This window comes from Pediculus humanus, genomic scaffold (assembly GCF_000006295.1).
Source record: "Pediculus humanus corporis 1103172107631 genomic scaffold, whole genome shotgun sequence".
Taxonomy (NCBI): domain Eukaryota; kingdom Metazoa; phylum Arthropoda; class Insecta; order Psocodea; family Pediculidae; genus Pediculus; species Pediculus humanus.
Genome location: NW_002987244.1, coordinates 106,590 through 127,634, shown reverse-complemented (window position 1 = coordinate 127,634; position 21,045 = coordinate 106,590). Strand labels below are relative to the sequence as shown.

General features: G+C 26.7%; 7 protein-coding genes across 7 annotated transcripts in view; 3 read left to right on the top strand and 4 right to left on the bottom strand.

The window, feature by feature from the left end:
- Nucleotides 1-1,039, top strand: part of Phum_PHUM257280 (serine/threonine-protein kinase PITSLRE, putative) — a gene marked incomplete at both ends in the record, with an annotated part of 3,935 nt that extends 2,896 nt beyond the window's left edge. The window contains 3 exons of the mRNA XM_002426463.1: nucleotides 107-336; nucleotides 407-862; nucleotides 941-1,039. Coding sequence (XP_002426508.1) covers nucleotides 107-336; nucleotides 407-862; nucleotides 941-1,039 — 785 coding nt within the window. The remainder of the gene's footprint in view (nucleotides 1-106; nucleotides 337-406; nucleotides 863-940) is intronic.
- Nucleotides 1,040-1,906: 867 nt separating this feature from the next.
- Phum_PHUM257270 (uncharacterized protein) lies at nucleotides 1,907-2,316 on the bottom strand (the record flags this gene model as incomplete). Its single annotated transcript, XM_002426462.1, has 2 exons — nucleotides 1,907-1,976; nucleotides 2,093-2,316. 2 exons carry the CDS (start codon nucleotides 2,314-2,316, stop codon nucleotides 1,907-1,909), a joined length of 294 nt encoding a protein of 97 aa, XP_002426507.1.
- A 477-nt stretch (nucleotides 2,317-2,793) lies between these two features.
- Phum_PHUM257260 (serine palmitoyltransferase, putative) lies at nucleotides 2,794-4,206 on the top strand (the record flags this gene model as incomplete). Its single annotated transcript, XM_002426461.1, has 1 exon — nucleotides 2,794-4,206. The coding sequence occupies one exon, from the start codon at nucleotides 2,794-2,796 to the stop codon at nucleotides 4,204-4,206; it is 1,413 nt and encodes a 470-aa protein (XP_002426506.1).
- A 1,159-nt stretch (nucleotides 4,207-5,365) lies between these two features.
- Nucleotides 5,366-6,550, top strand: Phum_PHUM257250 (Cystathionine gamma-lyase, putative; the record flags this gene model as incomplete). The annotated part of the gene is made up of 1 exon (XM_002426460.1): nucleotides 5,366-6,550. The coding sequence occupies one exon, from the start codon at nucleotides 5,366-5,368 to the stop codon at nucleotides 6,548-6,550; it is 1,185 nt and encodes a 394-aa protein (XP_002426505.1).
- A 711-nt stretch (nucleotides 6,551-7,261) lies between these two features.
- On the bottom strand, nucleotides 7,262-9,226 carry Phum_PHUM257240 (xenotropic and polytropic murine leukemia virus receptor xpr1, putative; the record flags this gene model as incomplete). The annotated part of the gene is made up of 2 exons (XM_002426459.1): nucleotides 7,262-8,185; nucleotides 8,243-9,226. The coding sequence occupies 2 exons, from the start codon at nucleotides 9,224-9,226 to the stop codon at nucleotides 7,262-7,264; spliced, it is 1,908 nt and encodes a 635-aa protein (XP_002426504.1).
- An 861-nt stretch (nucleotides 9,227-10,087) lies between these two features.
- On the bottom strand, nucleotides 10,088-17,318 carry Phum_PHUM257230 (U2 snRNP component prp10, putative; the record flags this gene model as incomplete). The annotated part of the gene is made up of 14 exons (XM_002426458.1): nucleotides 10,088-10,246; nucleotides 10,448-10,664; nucleotides 10,739-11,011; nucleotides 11,133-12,679; nucleotides 12,757-13,219; nucleotides 13,610-13,751; nucleotides 13,834-13,935; nucleotides 14,012-14,218; nucleotides 14,318-14,534; nucleotides 14,618-14,794; nucleotides 14,911-14,990; nucleotides 16,659-16,869; nucleotides 16,943-17,130; nucleotides 17,291-17,318. 14 exons carry the CDS (start codon nucleotides 17,316-17,318, stop codon nucleotides 10,088-10,090), a joined length of 4,011 nt encoding a protein of 1,336 aa, XP_002426503.1.
- Nucleotides 17,319-18,791: 1,473 nt separating this feature from the next.
- Phum_PHUM257220 (uncharacterized protein) lies at nucleotides 18,792-21,032 on the bottom strand (the record flags this gene model as incomplete). The annotated part of the gene is made up of 7 exons (XM_002426457.1): nucleotides 18,792-18,826; nucleotides 18,914-19,008; nucleotides 19,066-20,102; nucleotides 20,187-20,316; nucleotides 20,446-20,520; nucleotides 20,671-20,894; nucleotides 21,000-21,032. 7 exons carry the CDS (start codon nucleotides 21,030-21,032, stop codon nucleotides 18,792-18,794), a joined length of 1,629 nt encoding a protein of 542 aa, XP_002426502.1.
- Nucleotides 21,033-21,045: the final 13 nt, after the last annotated feature.

Here is a 21,045-nt window from a genome sequence, read left to right as displayed (position 1 = left end):
TTTGTTACAGGTTAATAAAAAAATAATTAATATCATTAATTTAAATACACGTATATCAATTTAAAAAATTAAAATAATTTCGAACTTACTTAAAATATTGTTTTAGGGGAAGTAAAATGTTTAATGCAGCAGTTACTTCGAGCAGTTGCGCATCTACACGATAATTGGATACTTCATAGAGATTTGAAAACTTCCAACTTGTTATTAAGTCATAAAGGAGTTCTTAAGGTTGGCGATTTCGGTCTTGCTAGAGAATATGGCTCCCCATTAAAAATATATACTCCGATTGTTGTAACACTTTGGTACCGAGCTCCTGAACTGCTTCTACAGTCTAAAGTAAATTTCTTTTCAAAATTATTTTAATTTATTATTTTAAAACAGTAAAATTTTATTATTAAAATTTTAGGAGTATACCACAGCAATAGACATGTGGTCTGTAGGGTGTATTTTCGGAGAACTTCTTCAAATGGAAGCACTCTTTTCCGGAAGGTCAGATATGGATCAACTGAATAAAATTTTCAAAGAATTAGGTACTCCAAACGAAAAAATTTGGCCCGGATACAATAAACTTCCTGCAATTCAAAAAGTTGCCTTTGCTGAATATCCTATAAATCAAATACGGAATAGATTTGGGACTATACTAAGTGATTTGGGTATCGACCTAATTAACAGGTTTTTAACTTACGACCCAGTTCAAAGAATAACTGCGGAAGATGCTCTTAAACACAATTATTTTAAAGAAGCACCTCTTCCTATAGACCCAGCAATGTTTCCAACATGGCCAGCTAAAAGCGAACAAGGACACAAAAAAGTTAACAATAGTCCAAAGCCTCCTAGTGGCGGTAAAGAATATAAACAATTGGTAAGACAAAAATTTATATAATTTTTAATTGTTGTAAATGTTAACAAACTGATAAAAAATGTATTATTTATTTTACAGGAAGACACTGATGATGATGTTTCTGCTGGAGGTTTCCACATGGGAGTAATCGAACGAAGAGTCAACACCATAGGCCCTGGATTTTCACTTAAATTTTAAACTTATTTAAGTTTTTTTTTTTTTTTTTAATTATATGTATAAATTAAATGTTTTACTTCTTCCTATTACCAAAATATGAATTGTCCAACTCTAAAAAGCCTATTAAAAACATCTAGTAAAAATTAAAAATGGCTTTAATTATTTAAATAATAAATTGCCTTATTATAAAACGAGAAAAATACATGATTATTTTAAAGTAAAAATATTTTCATACATTATTTATTTCCTTTAAAAATTTTTCTATTTCTATAATATGATGAAGCATTAAAAAATAATTAATAATTAAATAAGTTTGTTAATTTTTGTTTACGAATTTAATTCTAAGTAATTTTACATAAATTATAAAAAAATAAAGTATAGAGATTTTTTTATTTTTCATTTATAATAATTATTGAAAATTAATTAAGCAAAAAAGTTATTTTTATTATAACAGATGCAACAGCTGTAGAACAGAATAGATGATAAAACTAAAAAAAAAAGGTCTAACAAAACAAATACATTGTAAATTAATTTCAACTTATAGATATTTAAAATGCTTATTTATTATGTTTAAATTTAACAATGTAAATTAATAAATTCAATACAATATTAAATGGTATAAATTTTTTTACTTATTAAAAAATAAAAAAAATTTACACTGGTAATGTTTTTGAAATAGTTGTAGATAATGATGAAGAACAGAGCTTGGTAACAAAATTTATTCCAGTATAACCTCCTGGAACATAACTAAAAAGAAACCAGAACAAAGCTAAAATTTGCAAAATCGAACAAAATACAGTCAAAGGAGTGCTATGTCTGACTAATGCAAAATACAAAGTCAAAAACAAAGTCCCAAAATAAGTAGAAGTAAAAAGTAATCTTTCTTTGCTAAACAGGTGTTTTGCATGGTTGAATGGTCCCCATAAAAAAGAAAAACTTAAAATTAGGAATAAACTGCCTAAAGTAAATAACAATGAAAATTTTCTAGCTTTGAGCAAAAGGAATGGAAGAAGAAACATGGCTGCACAAAAAAAAAAAATTCCTAGGCTGATGCATATAAAAAATCCCACCAACCTTTGAATTCTAGATAGTTTAGGGCAGCAATCATTAACTGACAATTCACTCCATTCATTACCATGACTATTTTCATCAAGAGGTACTGAACTGTAAACATTTCCAGGTAATATAGAAGATTTTAAATTGAAAATTTTACTTTTTAAATCAGATGCTATAGAATTTTTTTCATTTCTTGATAAATAATTATTTAAATTTTCTCGAAGATTATTAGACGATGACATTCTTCGCAAAATTTCGATTCAATATTACTGAATATGTGAAATGATTTAAATGATTTAACAACCAACGTTAATAATGTTCTGTGTGTTATTCAACTCTTCCAGTAAACATTGCATTGTAAACTTCTAAATCTAATCTATCTTCAAAATTATAATAGAATTTACGTCCTGAAATAAAGAAAATTACTTGTAAATTAAAGTTAAATGGTAAATATTATAATAAAAATTCAATATCTAACGTCCTTCATAAATAAACACCTAATACAATTGTACATTCGCAAAGATATGCCAGAGACTTTATGTCAAATCTATTTTGATGTTACCTTGGAATTTATCTGAAGGCACGTTTTTTTTTTTTTTTTTTTTTTTTTTTTTTCCGTAGGAAAAAGTCAACAAAAATATAATCCGTGATCTAAGTTGTTTAGTTTGTTTTATAAGTTTAATGGAAAATATTCAAGTTTAAAATAGTTTATTTTCACAATGACAATCTTAGAAAAATATTTTTATTTTTATTTACACAAAGCTTTTTTTTTTGAAGTTTCCTTTCAAGTGTTAATTTTTACCAGTTTAATAGGCATTATTTTATGGTATGTATTTCGGCAAAAAATTCTTCGAGTTAAGGTTTTAAGTGAATTAGAAGAAGAAGAAATAATTCGAAATTTTCAACCTGAAGATTTAATTCCTAATGAGTTTGAAAAAACAAATTTATTAAATCAAAAAGTAGTTTCTTCTTTAGCCGGAAAAAATATATCAGTGAACGGTTTTTCGTGCTTAAATCTTGCTACTCACAATTATCTGAGCTTATTAGAAAATTCAAAAATACAGTCTCACGCCACACAAAGTATAAACAAATACGGAGTGGGTTCTTGTGGTCCTCGAGGTTTTTACGGCACCGTTGATGTACATTTAGAATTAGAAGAGAAATTAGCTGAATTTTTGGAAGTTGAAGAAGCTTGTGTGTATTCATATTCTTTTGCAACCATGGCCAGTGCCATTCCAGCGTATTGTAAACGCGGGGACATTATATTTGTTGATGAAGCAGTAAACTTTTCCATTCAAAAAGGCTTAGATGCATCCAGGAGCAATATATTTTATTATAGGCACAATAATATGACTGATTTGGAAGATAAATTAATAAAACAATCTAAAATGGATTTAAAAAATCCCAAAAAGGCTGCCAAAACACGAAAGTTTTTAATTACCGAAGGCATATTTGCAAACACTGGAAAAATTTGTGATTTGCCAGGTCTTATAAAATTAAGAAATAAATTTAAGCTTAGAATGTTACTTGATGAATCAGTGTCTTTTGGTGTATTAGGAAAAACAGGAAAAGGAGTTGTGGAATACTTTAATATTCCAAATATTGAAGTCGATTTAAGAATAGGAAGTTTGGAAAGTTCTTTGGCCTCGATTGGAGGATTTTGTTGTGGGACTTCATTTATTGTGGAACATCAAAGGCTTTCAGGCTTAGGTTATTGTTTTTCTGCATCTTTACCTCCTGTTTTAGCTGTTGCAGCACTATGTTCATTAGATTATTTGAAGAACAATCCCAATATATTTACCTCACTGAAGGATGTTAATCAAGCCTTGCATAAATCATTATCAAAATTGTTATATTTTGATATTTCTGGAGACCCAGATTCTCCAATCAAGCATCTGTATCTCAAAAACGAACAAGATTTTAATTCGGAAAAAAAAATTTTAAATAAAATAGTTGACTATTGTATCAGTAAAAATGTAGCTATAGGATTACCAGAATATTTAAACCACATTGAAAAATTCCCAGTAAGACCAAGTTTAAGAATAACTTCTAATATTTCATTAACAATATCGGACATTGAATTTGCTTGTGCAGTTATTTCAGAAGCTTGTAACACCAATCTCTCAGTGTAAAAATAAATTATTTTTTGTTATAAACTTCACCACTTTTTCATTTTTACTAATTACATTTAATTGTTAATTAAATGCAAAACAAATGATACTGCCTAGTTTTCAATATAAGTTTAAAAAATACATTAGTAAATTAAATTAAGCTTGTAAAAACTAACACACTCTCAATGTAATTAAACTACCATGAAAAGGTATTTAATTACAAACATTTTTTTAAAAAATTGTTATTAATAAATTAATGACTTTTTTTAAAAAAGTTGTTTTCATAATCTGTGCCTAAAAATAGTAAACTAAAGGTACAACAATTTATAGAAATAATTTTTTGAAATTATAGATTGTTTATGAAAAATATTTCTTTATATGTATTAAATAATAATAGTTCTTTTTCACTTTTTGAATAGTTTTTTTTTATTTAAATATTTTATATTATTTCAAATACTTTGTATATATCTCTGAAAGAGATATGCGATTCTTTTTAAAAAAATATTGAAATTTTTATGTTATGATAATGTAATTTATGGTACAAGTTTTAATTACCCAACAAAGAAAAAAAATTTTTTTATATTATTTAAATATATGCCTATACATGTTTTTTTTTTTTTTTTTAAGTTTTTGTAAATAACAATAAATTATGCATAAAAGATTAGTTGTTTTAACAATATATATAATTTGATGTATTGTATTTATTTGTTTTTTTTTTTTTTTTAAATAAAATAACTATTTTATAATAATTAATGTATTATTATGCATTTTGCTTAATTTTTTAAAATAATTTACGTATATTTCCAATTAAACCAAACCTATAAAATTAACTATATAATAATTGTGAGGAATAATAATTATTTTTATAAGAATTTTTCCCCCAAAAAAAAAAAAAATAAATTTTATAGAATTAATTTGATTATTAAAAAATAAAATCTTTGGATATTTTTGTATTCTTTCATATACACAGACTAGTTTGAATTAATTTTTAAGTTTTTACCTTTAAACAATTTGGCAACGTAGAGCCGGTTTTATTTTTTTAATTTAGTGGTTTCTAATTTGTTAAGTTTTAATTTAAACTTTATTATCATTTCTATTGTTTCGATCGAGAGTGTATAATTTTCTTATTAACTAATTTTGCCCTTCATTATTATTATTATTATTTTTAATTTAAATTAAAATGTTTAACTATGAATATTTAAAACGAAAGCCTGGATTCGCAACAAAAGCTATACACGCTGGTCAAAATCCTGAATTATGGTCTAACTGGGAAGTTATTCCACCAATATCAACGTCAACGACTTACAAACAAAAAAATCCAGCAGAACCGATAGAATTTGAATATTCAAGAAGTGGTAATCCCACGAGAAAAGTTCTAGAATCTTGTCTTGCTGCTCTCGACGATGCTAAATATGGATTGTGCTTTTCATCAGGGTTAGGTACAACCACCGTTCTTCTTTTTCTTTTAAAGGCCGGTGATAATATTATTTGTTGTGATGATGTTTACGGTGGAACCAACAGACATTTTTCAAAATGTGCTTCTAAGATGAATATCACAACTACATTTGTAGATTTAAATGATATTCAAAAACTAAAAAATTCTATTCTTCCTCAGACAAAAATGATTTGGATAGAAAGTCCTACAAATCCTCTTTTAAAAGTAATCGATATTCAAAATGTTGTTAATGCTGTAAGTAAACATAAAAATTTAATAGTAGTTGTTGACAATACCTTTTTAACTCCTTATTTTCAAAAACCATTGGAACTAGGAGCTGATATTACTGTCTATTCATTAACTAAATACATGAATGGCCACTCAGATGTTGTCATGGGTGCTATTTGCACAAATAATGAAGACTTATACAAACAAATATTATTTTATCAAAATGCTTTAGGAGTAGTTCCATCACCATTTGATTGTTATCAAGTTAATAGAAGTTTAAAAACTTTAGCCATTAGAATGAAACAACACATGGAAAATGGATTGGCTGTGGGTAATTATTTAGAGTCACATCCTCGTGTTAAACGAGTTCTTCATCCAGGGTTGCCTGATCATCCTCACCATTTAATTCTTAAAAAACAATGTTATGGTTATTGTGGAATGCTCTCTTTTTATCTTAATGGAGACATAAATAATTCTAAAAAATTTTTATCAGCACTTAAAGTGTTTGTTTTGGCTGAAAGTCTTGGAGGATTTGAAAGTTTAGCAGAATTGCCATCAGTTATGACTCATGCTTCAGTTCCAGAAAGTCAAAGAATTCAACTTGGAATTACAGATTCCCTTATAAGATTATCAGTAGGACTTGAAGATTCAGAAGATCTTATAAAAGATTTGGAGCAAGCATTGGAAAAAGCATTTTCATGAACATGATATTCTTTAAAATATTATTAAAACTTTAAAGTTAATAATATTAATAAATGGTTTTTTTTTTTTATAAAAAATACTTATTGAAAAACTCAAGTTTTCCTAGTATTTACTTTAAGCATAAAATTTAAAAAAAAAATTTTATTTAAAACACATTAGTTCTGCATAAGTACCTGAATTTTAAAATACAAAATTTCTTTTACCCACATAGATCCTACAAAATTACTTGGAAATCATTTAATGAATTGAAAGTCAATAACCTTTAATGTATTGAATGAATGCAATGAAACATAATAAACAACAACATTTTCTTTGTTTTTTTATCTTACCTGCCATTGAAATAATTCTCCCTTTGAATAACTTGTTTGCATAATCTTTTGTTTAAATAATTAATGACAAGATAAAACGTTTAAATTCCAGCTTTGGCACATGGCAAGTTAAACTAATATGTATACTTTTGAAGATCTCAACAATTGTTAAGTAAGAAAAAAATAATAATGATGTTAATAACAGAACCACAAAGTTTTATACCAGAAAAAATAAGAAAAACATTAAGTAATTTTGTGTTTCCGTTTATATGTAATACGATTTCATAAACAAAATATTAAACTTTATTATTAAAAATAAAAATTTTTGAAAGTTTATTCTGTTTTTGGTTTGTTTAAAGTGATTACAATTAATAAATAGGGATAATTTCCATTAAAGTAATAATTAAAAGTAATCTTCATCGAAATTACTTTCTGATGAAGGTTTTTTCACTTTCAAAATATTTTTTTTCCTTCTATTAAAAACAAAATCTTCATCGTCCATCATTTTTAGGATTTGAGATTGATCAGGTGTTCTTATAGGTGCTATAGAAATATCTCTTACGGCTCTAAAATTACCACAATTATTTAAATGTTCATTTTCTAAACGAAAATAATTCCAAACAAATCTTCTAAAAACTTCTAAAGGTGCAAATATAGACACAATTATATGAGAATGCATAATTCCTGCTTCGGTTAAAGAGATTGACAAAGCCCAAGTGTATCTTAAAATAAAATCTTCAAAAATGGCAAAATAATATGTCCAAGTTGAATAAATAATTTCTTCTCTTAATAATTTATTTTCTTCAGCTTTTTTATCAAATAAACCCCAATCTAATTTAACATCCCAATAATATGAATAACTGGAACTTATTAAAAGGGAGAGAATCCAAAAACCAAAAAATGTATTCTTAGTATGCGGGGTTTGATTATAAGAATATAATGTTGAAAATATAATAACAAAAAATGTTGTGCTGTATTTTGCTGCATTGGCCAAATGTAGACATTTATGATTTGTGTCTCTCATTCGTCTCAAACATTGGGCAAACCTAAACCAAGCTGGTAAAATTGTTATTAACGGCCTTACAAACATATATTTATTCCCACATAAATACATTTCGTCATAATCTGCATCATTCCAATTAAGGTCTAACCAACTTGTGTCAGAAGTATAAAAACAAAAGAAATATTGAAAATCTAAAAAAACAGGAGCTAAACTTGTTAATTGATCAGCCAACCAGAAATCGGCAAAGTTAACATAAAAAAATGGCGCAAAAATAATTCGAAAAAATATTTTTATCGCCCAGAAACGAGCATCGCGATAAAATGTCTTAGTTGGATTAAATATAAAAATAATCATAATAATAACTAAAACTAAAGGATTTACATAACGAGGTATACTAAAATCTTTACCGTATAAAAAACCAAGTACACTAAGGTTCCATATTACACCAAATATGGCGGCCATTTCAATTAAATTTTGTTCTGATAAATGATTCCTTGGATCTAATTCAAATATTAAAACGTGATTAACTCCCGAAGAACGCCACCCGTAAACATTAACTCCTATAAAAAATAAAAATTGAACTAAAAGAAGAGGACCTCTATATAAATGTATAGCTATTTTTAAATTAAAATCTTTTTTAAGGATGCTTGAAATAATGACAATAATGAGCAAAATAAAAAATGAACCTAAAAACCAACCAACTTTAAATGTCACCCAAGGACTTTGTTTTTCTCCAAGAGGTGGAACTCTTAAACGTTTCATTGCTTTTTGACGATTTCCTTTTTCTAATTCTTGTATAAATGTTATTTCAACATCTAAAATAAGTTTATCGATACTTTTATTTGTGTAAAAATTTGACGTTTCAATGACTTCCATTCTATACACCGTACCGTTGTTTACATTCAAAAGCTTGTCATGTTTTTTTAATATTTTTCGAAATCCGGTAAAATTAAGAGTTTGATAGTTTTGAAGTAGAATTAGATTTAAATAAAATTCACTAAATGCCAATTTTATACCCTGATATTTTTTAGAAGTTGCCGACCAAGGTTTTGTATTTTTCTTACCAGAGTTAATATCAATATTTAAATCTGCGAGTTCTGATTTAAGATTAGCATATTTTCGGTGAGCTTCGGCTAATTTTTCCGAAAAAAAAGTATTTATTTTTGTTAATTCTAAATCACAGTAATGAAAAAATTGCTCGTCCAATTTGGCTATGTATCTGGCGAAAACTTCGGGTTCGACTTCTTCAGCTGAAGGCGCTTGTTCAATGGAACTATGCAACAAATATTTCATTTTTTCATAATTTATGTATTGTTTTCGCCATTCCGGTGTTATATGAGCAGCCAAATGCTCGGTAAATTTCATTTGGCCGATTTAAACGACAAAAATTAAAATCACTTTATTTGTAAAGTAACATCTACTAAATAAAGTCAAACTTTATTTGCCAAATTTCTAAAAAAAAATCTACAGCCACGTCATTTTTAAATTTAGTCAACTTACAATTTAAAATTTCATAACCGTATACTTGCCACAAAAGATTGCCTACATATTAGATTACACGATATGTAATAGTAAAAATATTTCCTATTTTTTTGTTTTTTAAATTCAAACTTTGTATCAAACTAAAGAAAAAAAAATACAAGACCTTTCTAAAAAAAAGGAAAAAAATTTTAATCAATTTACAATATATTGATTCCAATAATTGTTTTGATCCTATTTAAATTAACATACAAGTTACCTTAATATTTTAAATTCAAGCATGAATATTACAATTCAAATTTATATTTAATTCCTTTAAATAATTCCACATTAATTATTTACATAACAGACGCACGCCGTGTCAAAGAACTTTAAAATAAAATAAAACTAAATATATGGTAAAATTATTCATTAAACAAATGATATTTTCAAATTTTTTTTTTTTTTTTCTATCTTACCAATGTGTAAATCATCATCAAAATTATAAAAATAATAAAATGTTTTTTCAATAAAATGCACTAATTTAAAATAGTATAATTATTAATAATACACAAAACCTATACGAATGTTTCTTATAATTATAAAAGTTATATACTTTTTTTTTTAAATAAAAAATTACCTTGAATCTTCACAGAAATATCTACACAAAAAAAAATTTAGTTTCAAAAGAAAACAACCTAAGGTTAATAATAATTTCTTTTACGGATACTTTTATTATTCACTTTAATTTTTTCCCTTTTAACGAATTTAAAGAATGTAATCTAATTCATATCGAATATATTGATTTTTTGGATCATTATGTATTCTAGGATACCCAGCCACTAAAGCATCCTGACCTCCGATATAAAGAGAATTATAAATTTTCCAATAAACATCTCTCACTTTACGAGCGGGATGAAACAGTCCCTAAAAAAAAAAAAAAAAAATACGTAAAATTTGGATAATTACGCGTACCATAAATTTTGTTTTCGAAAGTTTTAGAAACCTCTGGAGTATACGACAGAAATTTCATCCTTGCCTTAATTCAACTTTTACTCCGCTGTACTTGTATTAAAATATCAGTTAAGAAATTTTGTAAAAAAAAAAAAAAAATTTTTTTTCACCTACCTGTAATGAATATTGCAGTATTTTTATAGAGCCTAAAGCAACTCGTAAACCTTCGATGGCATCCATAAATGCTTGCACCAAATGAGGGCTTGTTTCAAATATATTTGGCCAAACGTGATTTAATAAATGAATGAGAGCATCTTCGCATCCAAAACCATAAACTCCTAGAGCCATGTGTTTTATGGCAGCACAAGCCGTTTGTCGATGAACCAAATCTCTGAAAGTCATTTTAATAATTAAGAATTCAATTTTTAGTCTCTTGAAATGATTACAAATAGTAATTTTACAAACCTATCCATCAAAGCATCTTCCAGAAGTGGGCATACTGCATATATATAATCTTTTCCCATTTCTCCTATGTACTCGAATAAAAAGGACAAGGATTTTAATACTCCATTTTGAACATTTAATTCTGGAACTCTATACTCATTCATTAAAGCTGGCAAAACGGTAAACGGAGAGCAAGTTTCCGCAACAATGGCTATAGCAACGGTCGTGCATACTCGATTTTGTCTTTCCTGAACCTTTAAATTATTTAACAAAGTTGCCAGTACATCGTGAGGTCTGTAATAAACAATAGCAGAATATTAACAATAAACTACGTAGGATGTAGCTTTTATGACTTATTTTAATTAAAAATGTATTTAGGTTTTTATAGCATGCATGTAAATAATATAATACTTACCCAATGGCTTTGGCAATGTATCCAAAAGTATTGACAGTAGCTCTTCTAATTGCTTTTTTGTGAGCTTTAAGAAGTTCCAACAACTCGAAGCAAATTCTCATCCATTCTCTAGCAGAAACATATTCAGGGCCTCTGTCAGCTATTCTTCCAACTAAATCTATACAATTTTCCTGTACTTTTTCGTGACGATTTTTCAATATTGGTGTCAATCTCGGAAGTAAATCTTTTATGGGTGGTGTCATTTTGGTCATCCCTATGACGTTTACAATTGCTTTTAACGCTCCAAGAATAGACCCCAAAACTTCTGGATATTCTTCTCCCAGATATTCGTATAAAACGACACCCAAGTGACCCATTAGTTTTTCTTCTTGACAAGTTTTCATTACAACCGCTATCCGCGAAATAAGGTCGGCCGCTTGCTGTCTTACTTTGGCGCTTTTATTATTTAATCTCCATAAAATTGTTCCACATATTTGAGGTAAGTATGGTTTAACTCTTTTACCAAGTTGATTCACTATCGTGCCAAAGCCGTTTAACATGACTACATCTTCCGTGGTTTGCTCTTGGAAAGCATACAGAATTCCATCAATTAACTGCTCTTCTAATCTTGAATCGATATCGGCAGCCCCTAGATTGCTCATAATTTTTTCTATTGTTTCCATAACCATTTTTCTGTATTGCTCATTTTCATCTTTCAAATCATCCACTACGCGATTTATCATTTCTGAAGATCCAACTTTATTAGCTATTTCTACTGTCGTGTCAACAAGTTGTCTGTAATTTCTTCGATCTAAAGCCATACGATGATTCCAAAAATGTTTGAAAAAGTGAGGTAGAATTTCGTCTTTGATGTACTGTGCTTCTACACCATCCGTTCCGCAACATTGTTTAACGACTTTTAAAACGATTTTTTTCATTTCTTCATCGGGAGATTGAAACTCACGAATCAAAATAAGCATTACTTCCCGAGTATAATAGTTAGCATATTCGGCATCCATCAATGGAATTAAGTACCCGATTGCTTTAAGGAAAGCCGCCAAACCTTTTCCTCTATGGGTTCGGATACCTCTCCAAAGAGGTTTCAAAACGGAATCGAAACTTTCTATACCGTAAGGCGTGGCAGCTTCAGCCAATGCAGCTATCGCTAAAGCAGTAATAGTTTTTACTTTTTGCTGTTCGTCTACCAATCCATGTTCTATGATTTCAACAAGTGACTTTAAATGAGGTAAAATAGCGCAGCCCATTAAAATAGCTATTTGTTGAACAATTTTTATTCCTGTATGACGAGCTTGCCATGATTTTTTAGATCTGCAAACCGCCTTTAAGAAAGGTAATAAACTAGGAATTCCTAAAGCGGATGCAACAACAGCAAATGCACGTGCAGTAGTGTTTCGAACGTATTCATCTATGTTATCAATATCCGGACGCATAGTTGAAATCATTGTTGCCAATCCGGCTGCTTTGGCTAAATTCGAAATTATTTCACGACCTTCTACACGAGCATAGTAATCTTCATCAATAAGTAGTGGTTCTATTACTACGAGTATCTAAAATTAAATATTATAAAAATTAAGCAAATCTTTAATTTAAATCTAACGCGAAGAATTTTTGATGTGGTACGTACTTTATGAACGTAAGGCCTAACTAAGTCGTCCAACTTGTACAAAATCCTATCAATAACTTTCACCAGCAAATGACGTTCTTGATCTTCGAGAGTGGGACTCATAAGCAAAGGCAATATTTGATTAAATAAAGGCCCGGCACCGAATTCCCTTGCTTTGTCTGTGATTTGTCTAAGAGCAGCCTTTCTCATTGGAGGAGTACCATTTTTTATTTTTAAAAGTAGCTTCATTATTTTCCTTTCTTTTTGTTCGTCCGGAGATAAAGTTTCTTCGTCAACATCCACAAGAAGTTTATCGAAATATTGGGCATCTTCTGGTTTCATAAAAGGTAAGTTTCCTTTTGGTTGGTTATCCATATATTTGGCCATTTTATCTTCCTGTTGGATAAAAAAACCCGTGGTTGTACCTCCTAAAGGAGTTGGAGTAGCTGTAAGCTTTCTTGCTGGGGTTCTTATGGGTATATACCTAAAAAAAATATTTTATTTAAAACAAAATTTATAAAAAATGCAAATTTTTTAAAATTCTTTTAACAAATATTTAAAATTGATATCAAAGGATTTCACGACTAAGACAGACAGGATTAGGCTCAAAAAATAAAAGAGTAAATGATTGACGAGAGGAATTGGGTCATAAACTGTTTTATCTCAAAAAAAAAGTGCCCATTTTAGTGATGAATTGTGATTGATTCTTGCAATCATCAGTATGTATTATGTAACAATTAGTATGAGTTGGTTCCGGAATAACGAAAAAATAGCCTGTAGAAGTTTTTTGACTAAAATTTTTTCAAAATCCAAAAGAAAGTTAACAACATTAATATCGTACAGAATAAATAAACTTTTTTAAAAATATTATTACCCAGCCGGAGGCTGAAGAACTTTATATCCGGGCGGAAACATTGAGTCCAATTCGTCATCACTGTAAGGACGATTTCGCTCATCTATTTCCCGCTCCCATCTGTAAGCTTGAATCTGTTCAGGAGTCATAGCTGCCAAGTGTCCTTAAACAATACCAGGCGAGAAAATCAGATTTTTAACAATTAAGAAAAACAAAAAACCACAAAACTAAAAAATTTTTTTTACCTGGAGTCGGAGTGGCCATAGCCATAGCTTTTGCTCCTGTAGGTGTTGCAGTGCCTGGAGTCATCATAGATGGTGTCGCTCCGTGAGGTGTAATAGGAGTTCCTGAAACAAAATGTTACAGTGAAAAAAAAAAACGTTTTATTTTTAAAAATGACTTGAAATAAATTTAATCTTTTACCAGGAGTTTGAGGAGTTAGACCAGCAGGAGTTGCTAAACCACCTGGTGTAGTAAGTGAAGGAGTTAACTGAGCTCCAGGAGTTTCATCCCAACGAGACCTTCTTTTACTGGCAGACGGTGTAGGTGTTTCTTCAATTAATTCTCCTGTTGTTCCTGTACGATCTGTCCGAGGAGTTTCAGCCCAACCCGAATTGTGTCCAGGTGTTTCTATTTAAGCATAAAATGAAATACGAAATGAAATACCGTAAGAATTCAAAAATATTTATATGTTTTAATTCTTGCGCATTTATATGTTCTTAAACAAACCTCTTTCCGTTTTTGGTGTTTCGTCCCACCTATTTCTTCGGCTTGAAGCTCCCTTTTCATGTCCCGGAGTTTCTCTCCCTGGAGTAGCAGCACCGGGTGTGGCATGACCAGGGGTTGCGTCCCACATTCTAGTACTTTGACCAGGTGTGGCACCGGGAGTTTCACTCCCTTTAGGGTGACCAGGAGTTTCATCCCACTTAGCATGAGCTGGTGTAGCCTTTAAAGTAATTAAAACAATAAAATTTTAATTTTTAAATATGAGAAAAATTAATTTAGTAATTTAGTAATCAAACATCTTACGTCGTCTTTATCAAAAAAGGTTGCAGTTATTTTTTTCTTTGAAGGGGCTACTTCAACATCTTGTACTTGATCCCATCGACCACGTTTTTTCATTCCCGCCACAACTTTGTTATTTGTATCACCATTTGTGATTTTTAAAGTACCATCTTTAGATTTCTCAGCGATTTTTTTGCGAACCTAAAATTCAGTTAATATGACTCTTTTAAAATTTTATATTTTTAAATTAATAAATCATTTTTAATAAGTTATAAACATTTTATAAAAAAAAAAAAAATAATAATAATCATCCTTACTTCTGATTCTTCGCCACGAAGCATTTGTTCTTTCATAATTTCAGTATATGACCTGGATCCTACATCTGGAGTTTTACCTCCTGTAAAATAATGCAAAAAAACAATTATTAAACAATCAAAATTTATTAAAATAAATTTTTAATTTTTTTACACATAGTTTTTCTTTCTCGTTTATATTTTAAGGAAAGAATTCCAAGCATTTACATAATGTTTAAAAGAATATTAATTATTTATTCCTATAAAAATTAAATACATTAATAATTCGGTAGTACATGATTGAAGAAATAAATTCATAAGTAAAAAAAAAGCCTATAAAAATTAGTAAAATTTTTTACATTGAAAATATTTTTGATTGTTTTTTTCTTAAACTTTTTTTTTTTTGTTAAAGAATGAATTGTACATTAAATTTAAGTTTATTTAGTTGATGATTCCAAAAACTGCTTTAAAAATTCATTAAATTTTTGCTAAAGGTTTACTTTTGTTTTTTTCTAATTTTTTTATTTTGCAGCACCTGATAAAAAAAAAAAACTTTTGTTTTATCAAACTTTGGTTTTGTATAAACTAGAAAAATTTTGTTTTAATTTAAAAGAAATATTTAATATTTCTAAACATTGACATTTGAAAAGAAATATCACACTGCTGAAATTTAATAAATTTTCCTGCATTTAATACAAATATGTTAATCTAAAACGATTATTTTATCATCATATTCACAATTTTAAATTTTGAGCTCCCCTTCCTTGTAGAAATTTATATTATACTTTAATTAGAACATTTTAAGATATTTTTAATATTAAAATTTAAATTATAAGAAAACAAAAGTAAAACAATTTTTATTTTGAGCAGTTCCAATACATACTTTTTAAAAAGGTCGAATCCTTAGAGAGTTTATGATGCAATACAACTTCATCTCGATGATTCAAGTGAACCTAAAATAAGTCTGGGGCATTAATATCTTGATGTATCACTCACACTAACATACACTCTGAATATGCAATAATTGATTGAAAAATATTTAAAAAAAAAAAAACACATTAGATGAAAAAAGTAAACTACATTATTAAGTAAAAATACTTTCGAAAAATAAGTAATGATTCAATAAAAACATAAATGAAAAAAACGATTTATTGAAGAATTAATAAAAAAATTAAATTAAAAAGTAATGAATTCTCAAAATTAATAATTTAAAAAATGAAACGAATTTGCTCTCTTAAAACCTAACGAAAAATACTTAATAATATATATTTATAGAATATACACTAAAAAATGTAGAATCAAAATGTTAATAGTTTTAAATAATTTTTTTTTTCTCAAAAAAAAATTTTGAATTAAAATTACGAAAATTAAAACAAAGAATAGTCTAATGTTACTATTTTAAAATAAAGAATCTTTTATTTATTTTTTAAAAAAAAATTAAATAAAAAAGTTTCGAATTCTATCGAGCTAATAAAATAAATTTTTTTCTAATTTTTATTATTAAATAAATATAAATTAGATTTTTCCTAAAATTCACAGCATTTTTTTTTCGTTTTTAAAAAGAAACATTACAAAAGATTAATCTTGATAATTTTACAGAGGCGCTTTCACTCAAATACACTCATACCCCAAACCAATATTTTGTTTTACAAAACAAAAAAAAAAGCTCTAACTGAGTTAATATCGAGTTGTATTAAAGTAATTATCTACCCTTGATGATAATTGATAATAACATATTACAACATAAATGTAGATATTAGAAAATAACATACCTTCAGCAAATGGATCAATACGATCAGGTGAAATAATCATCCTTCTCCTTTTCTGTCTGTATTCATCTTCTTTTTCAGCAATTGTAGGTCTCCTAGTTTCAGCAAATGGATCATAGTCTTTTTCACTAACAGCTATATCATTAAGCAATGCAACTGGTGCATTGTATTCAGGTTTTTTTTGTGTAAAAGTGGTTAATTCATAATCATCATCCTTGAAATAAAAGAAAAGGTTATTAAGAAAAAAAAATTTTTTTTGCACTCTAAATAACCTAAAATAAACATACATCAACTTCATCATTAGCAGCTATAGATGTGACATAACCGTCAAATTTACTACCACCTCTATCGTATATTTCTTGATCAAAATACCCGCTTTCTCCTAATCCAATTCTACTTTTGTCATTAATACCATTTTCATCATTAGACAATTCCTTTTTCTTAGCTTGGATTTCTTTTATACGCGCTTCAATATCTAAAATATTAAAAAATATTTTATATAAATTATTTTAAATTTTAATTCTTATGAAACTAAAATAAACAAATTTAAATTCCGAAAAAAATTTATAAATTTATACTAAACATAAAATATTAATATTAATCACAAAGTGCTTTATAAACTTTCAAATAAATACCTTCGTGCGTCCTAGGAATATTCGCCATTTTTAAAGTAATGGTTGCCAACTTTGTTTAGAAGTGGCACCAGCGATTTTAAATTTGTTATGTTTTGATCTTGTGTGGATGATGGACATTGATATTGTAAACTCAAATTTTATTTAACGATTTTTATAAAAAAAGGTAATAATTAATTTTTTTTTTTTTTTTCGGTAAACAACCTTAACAAATATTTTATTTAATTTGAAATTTTTTTTAAAAATTAAATTAAGTTTTCATTTATGTTTTGCATTAATTAATATTATTAATGCTACATTGCAAAAATACGAGCAAAATATGACATTAGAAATTTTTGAATTTATTTCCTTTATATTTTTATAAATATTATAAAATAAAAAATCATGTTTTTTAAGAAAAAATTGTTATGTTTGTTTTCTATTTTATTACCATTTGTATCGTCATCTAGATGTTTAAATTCATAAGTTTACTATAAATTAATTAAAATTAGGAATGTCTTAATTATTGTGCTTTTTACAAAGCATTTCAACAGTTTGAATAAATATTTTATAAAATTTATTTTTAGTAAAATTTTGACTCAAAAAAGTTACTTTCACATGAAAGTAGCAAAACCTTACTTATTTACTAAATAATAAATGATACATCACAAATAGTTAATAAAACAGTAATGAATGTTAAAATTCAGGTTACACAAAATATAAACATTTATGATGAATATTTTTTCATCAAAATTTAAATACTAACACAGTTGAAATAGTATTTTTTTAAAATTGTCATATTCTTATTCTTAAAAAGAGTTACCTTTAAAATTAGGAACAGACAACAGTTATTTCTCACCTTAAAATAATACAACAAAAACAATGTAGTGAATATTAAAATAAAATATAATAATACTAACAGTAAATATATGATATAAATAATTAGAAGATAATATTTAATATTAATAAATATTATATATGCAATGAAAAAAAATTTAATTTGTGCTATGCTACTAATATATAAATTAATTTTTAATAGTTAAATTTTTATAAAAATAAAGTTTTCAAGAATAAGATATAAGTAAGTTGCTAATAAAAAATCAAAAGTAAATATAAAAGCAAATTTTATTTAATAAAAACAAAATCATAATTACTTAAAATAATTTCACACAATTAATATTTCTTAAAAAAAAAAAAAAAAAAACTGTGTAAAGTATTAAAAAAAATTAATATTATACAAAATAAAAAAACTTAATTTTACACTTATAAATTATCAATTTTTAACTTTACATTAAATTTGATAATTTAAAGAAATCTACTGCACTTTTCACTGGATCACACTTAAGTAGCTTAAAATTACTGAATTAAAAATTTAATATAAAAAAAAAAAAAATTAAATAATTTTTTTATTTAATTTTTCACTGAAAATATTATACAAGTTCATCAATCATGAACTATAAATAAAAATTGTAATTTTTTAAAATTTAAATATCATGATGTAATTAATAATAATTGTGAGCAAAAGTTAAAAAAAAAAATTCATTTTTGGAAGATATTTTACTGAAAAAATTTCTACTGGAAAAAAATATGCTAAACCAATTAGTGTAAAAAAATTTAAAATCAAACTGAAATAATATGTAAAATTACGAAGTTTATTATTATTTTTGTTAAGCAGTTCACAACTACTCTGAAATATATTTTCATTAGATTTTGAGTTAGATGAATTAGAAAATGATCCATATCTACATGTAGAAAAATTAAAAGAAAAAGGTATTTGATAGTTAATTGGATCTATATACGAATAAAATGGCGAATGTCGAATAGGGGTTGAAAAATTTTGAAGTGGTAAAAATGTTGGAGAATAATAATTTGAATTTAATTTTTTATGATTATCACAACAATCACAGTAACATTGTTTCACAAATGATCCTGAAGATGAGAAATTTAAGGGTTTGTTTAATTCAAATCTATATTGATCTATTTTTGAATAAGAATAACCTGTGCATGGAGTTGAACTTCTTGAAGATGATTCATTAAAATCTAAATTTGTCCAAGAATTAGATAAATTTCTGATAAATTTTGCTGGTTTAATGACAGTTTTTGGAGATATTTTTTTTATTGAAAAATTATTACCATCAAAAAGAAAATTTGAAGTCCTGTTTTGTTTTCTATGATTTTTACCCAAGTTCAATTCATTTAAATGATTATTAACGTCATCTAGAGCAAAACAAAATTTTTCACCGACACTTGATAAATTTTTAGATTTTAAAATATTTTTATTAATGCTAGAAGTAATGTTTGAATGACATTTTTCATGAAATTGTATATTTAATTGTGACTCATCAAATACTTCACTTTCTTTTACATTTCGTTTACTTGGCAACATTGTGCTGTCAATAATTGATTGTTGTATGCACTTACTTGCTTGTTTAATATCATCTTTTTCATTCAAACATAAATCACTACTTGCTTCAGCTATTAAATCCTGACTTAAATTTTTCATTTTTCCAGTTCTTTGCAGCTGGGAAAATGAAAGATTACTATTTTTTGAATCATTATCAGCTTTATAGTCGGACTTTCTGGGAAATGATTTTTCAAAGTAAATTTTCTTAGAAAGTCCAGTTTGATAATTTAAAATTGTAAGTACTCCACACATTAGAATTTGTAGTTCTATATAATTAGACCAGAATAGTAAATACAGAAATCCCCAAAACAAATTTTTTATGTAATTTTGTAAACAGTGACTTTCAAAATTAAGCATCAAGGAAGTTAATATTCCAGCTAACGGTATTTCAGCTTTATATTTGTAAATTATATCTAAATAAAATAAGGCTACCTGTAATATCAAAAAATTTGTTAAAACATAAATGCGATATTCATTGTAATAAAAATTATTTCGAGTAATAAACACTTTACTAACCTCTGAAATAAAGTGCCAAGAGTCCAAAGATTCAAAATTAGGCATATATAGGTTCACAAAATTGATTTTAGTATCATAATGAACAATTAGTGCCAAAGTTAATAATAACGAAAAAGTATTATTTATATGCCTCAGAATAAAAAAAAAATTTCTTTTCCAATTTCTAAAAACTTTTTCACTAAACATTTTTTTTTTAAATTCATTGTTATTTTCTCTGATGGACTCTTTTGAAATTTTTGCCTCACTTGGATTAATATACTTTTGATCACCCAATTTTTTTTCTAAAATTTTTTCACAACTGTGACACAATTTATATGCTTTTTCTAATTTTTGCCTAAAATTATAATTATTTTCAATTGTAAAATAATAAATTAATTTAATAATTTAAAAATATTCTATGATAAAAAAAATTAATATGAGCTTAAACTAAAGCTCATTAATTATATTTCAAAATATAACGATTAAAAGAAAATATAAAACATACCTGTACTCCTCGACTTCATCATCATAAAATTCCTCATTAAGAGGAACAAATAATGCTAGCTGTCGAACTTTAAGTTGTTGATTAATATTACATAACTTACACAATCCATTACTTAAATTTTGATCTTTTTTTCTGGTAATACTTGAATGATTTGAATTACACAATATATTTTGATTTAGTTTTGAATTATATTGCTCTTCTATATCTTTATTATAATCCCCATCCTATAAAAAAAAAAAATTTATAAGAAAAAATATAAAAGCTGAAAGCAATTAATTATTAAAGTAACAAATGTTATATTACCTTTGTAAAGCCATTATACTGCTCACAATGGGAACAGACCCAACTATTACGTAAGTCATATGAAACTTTACT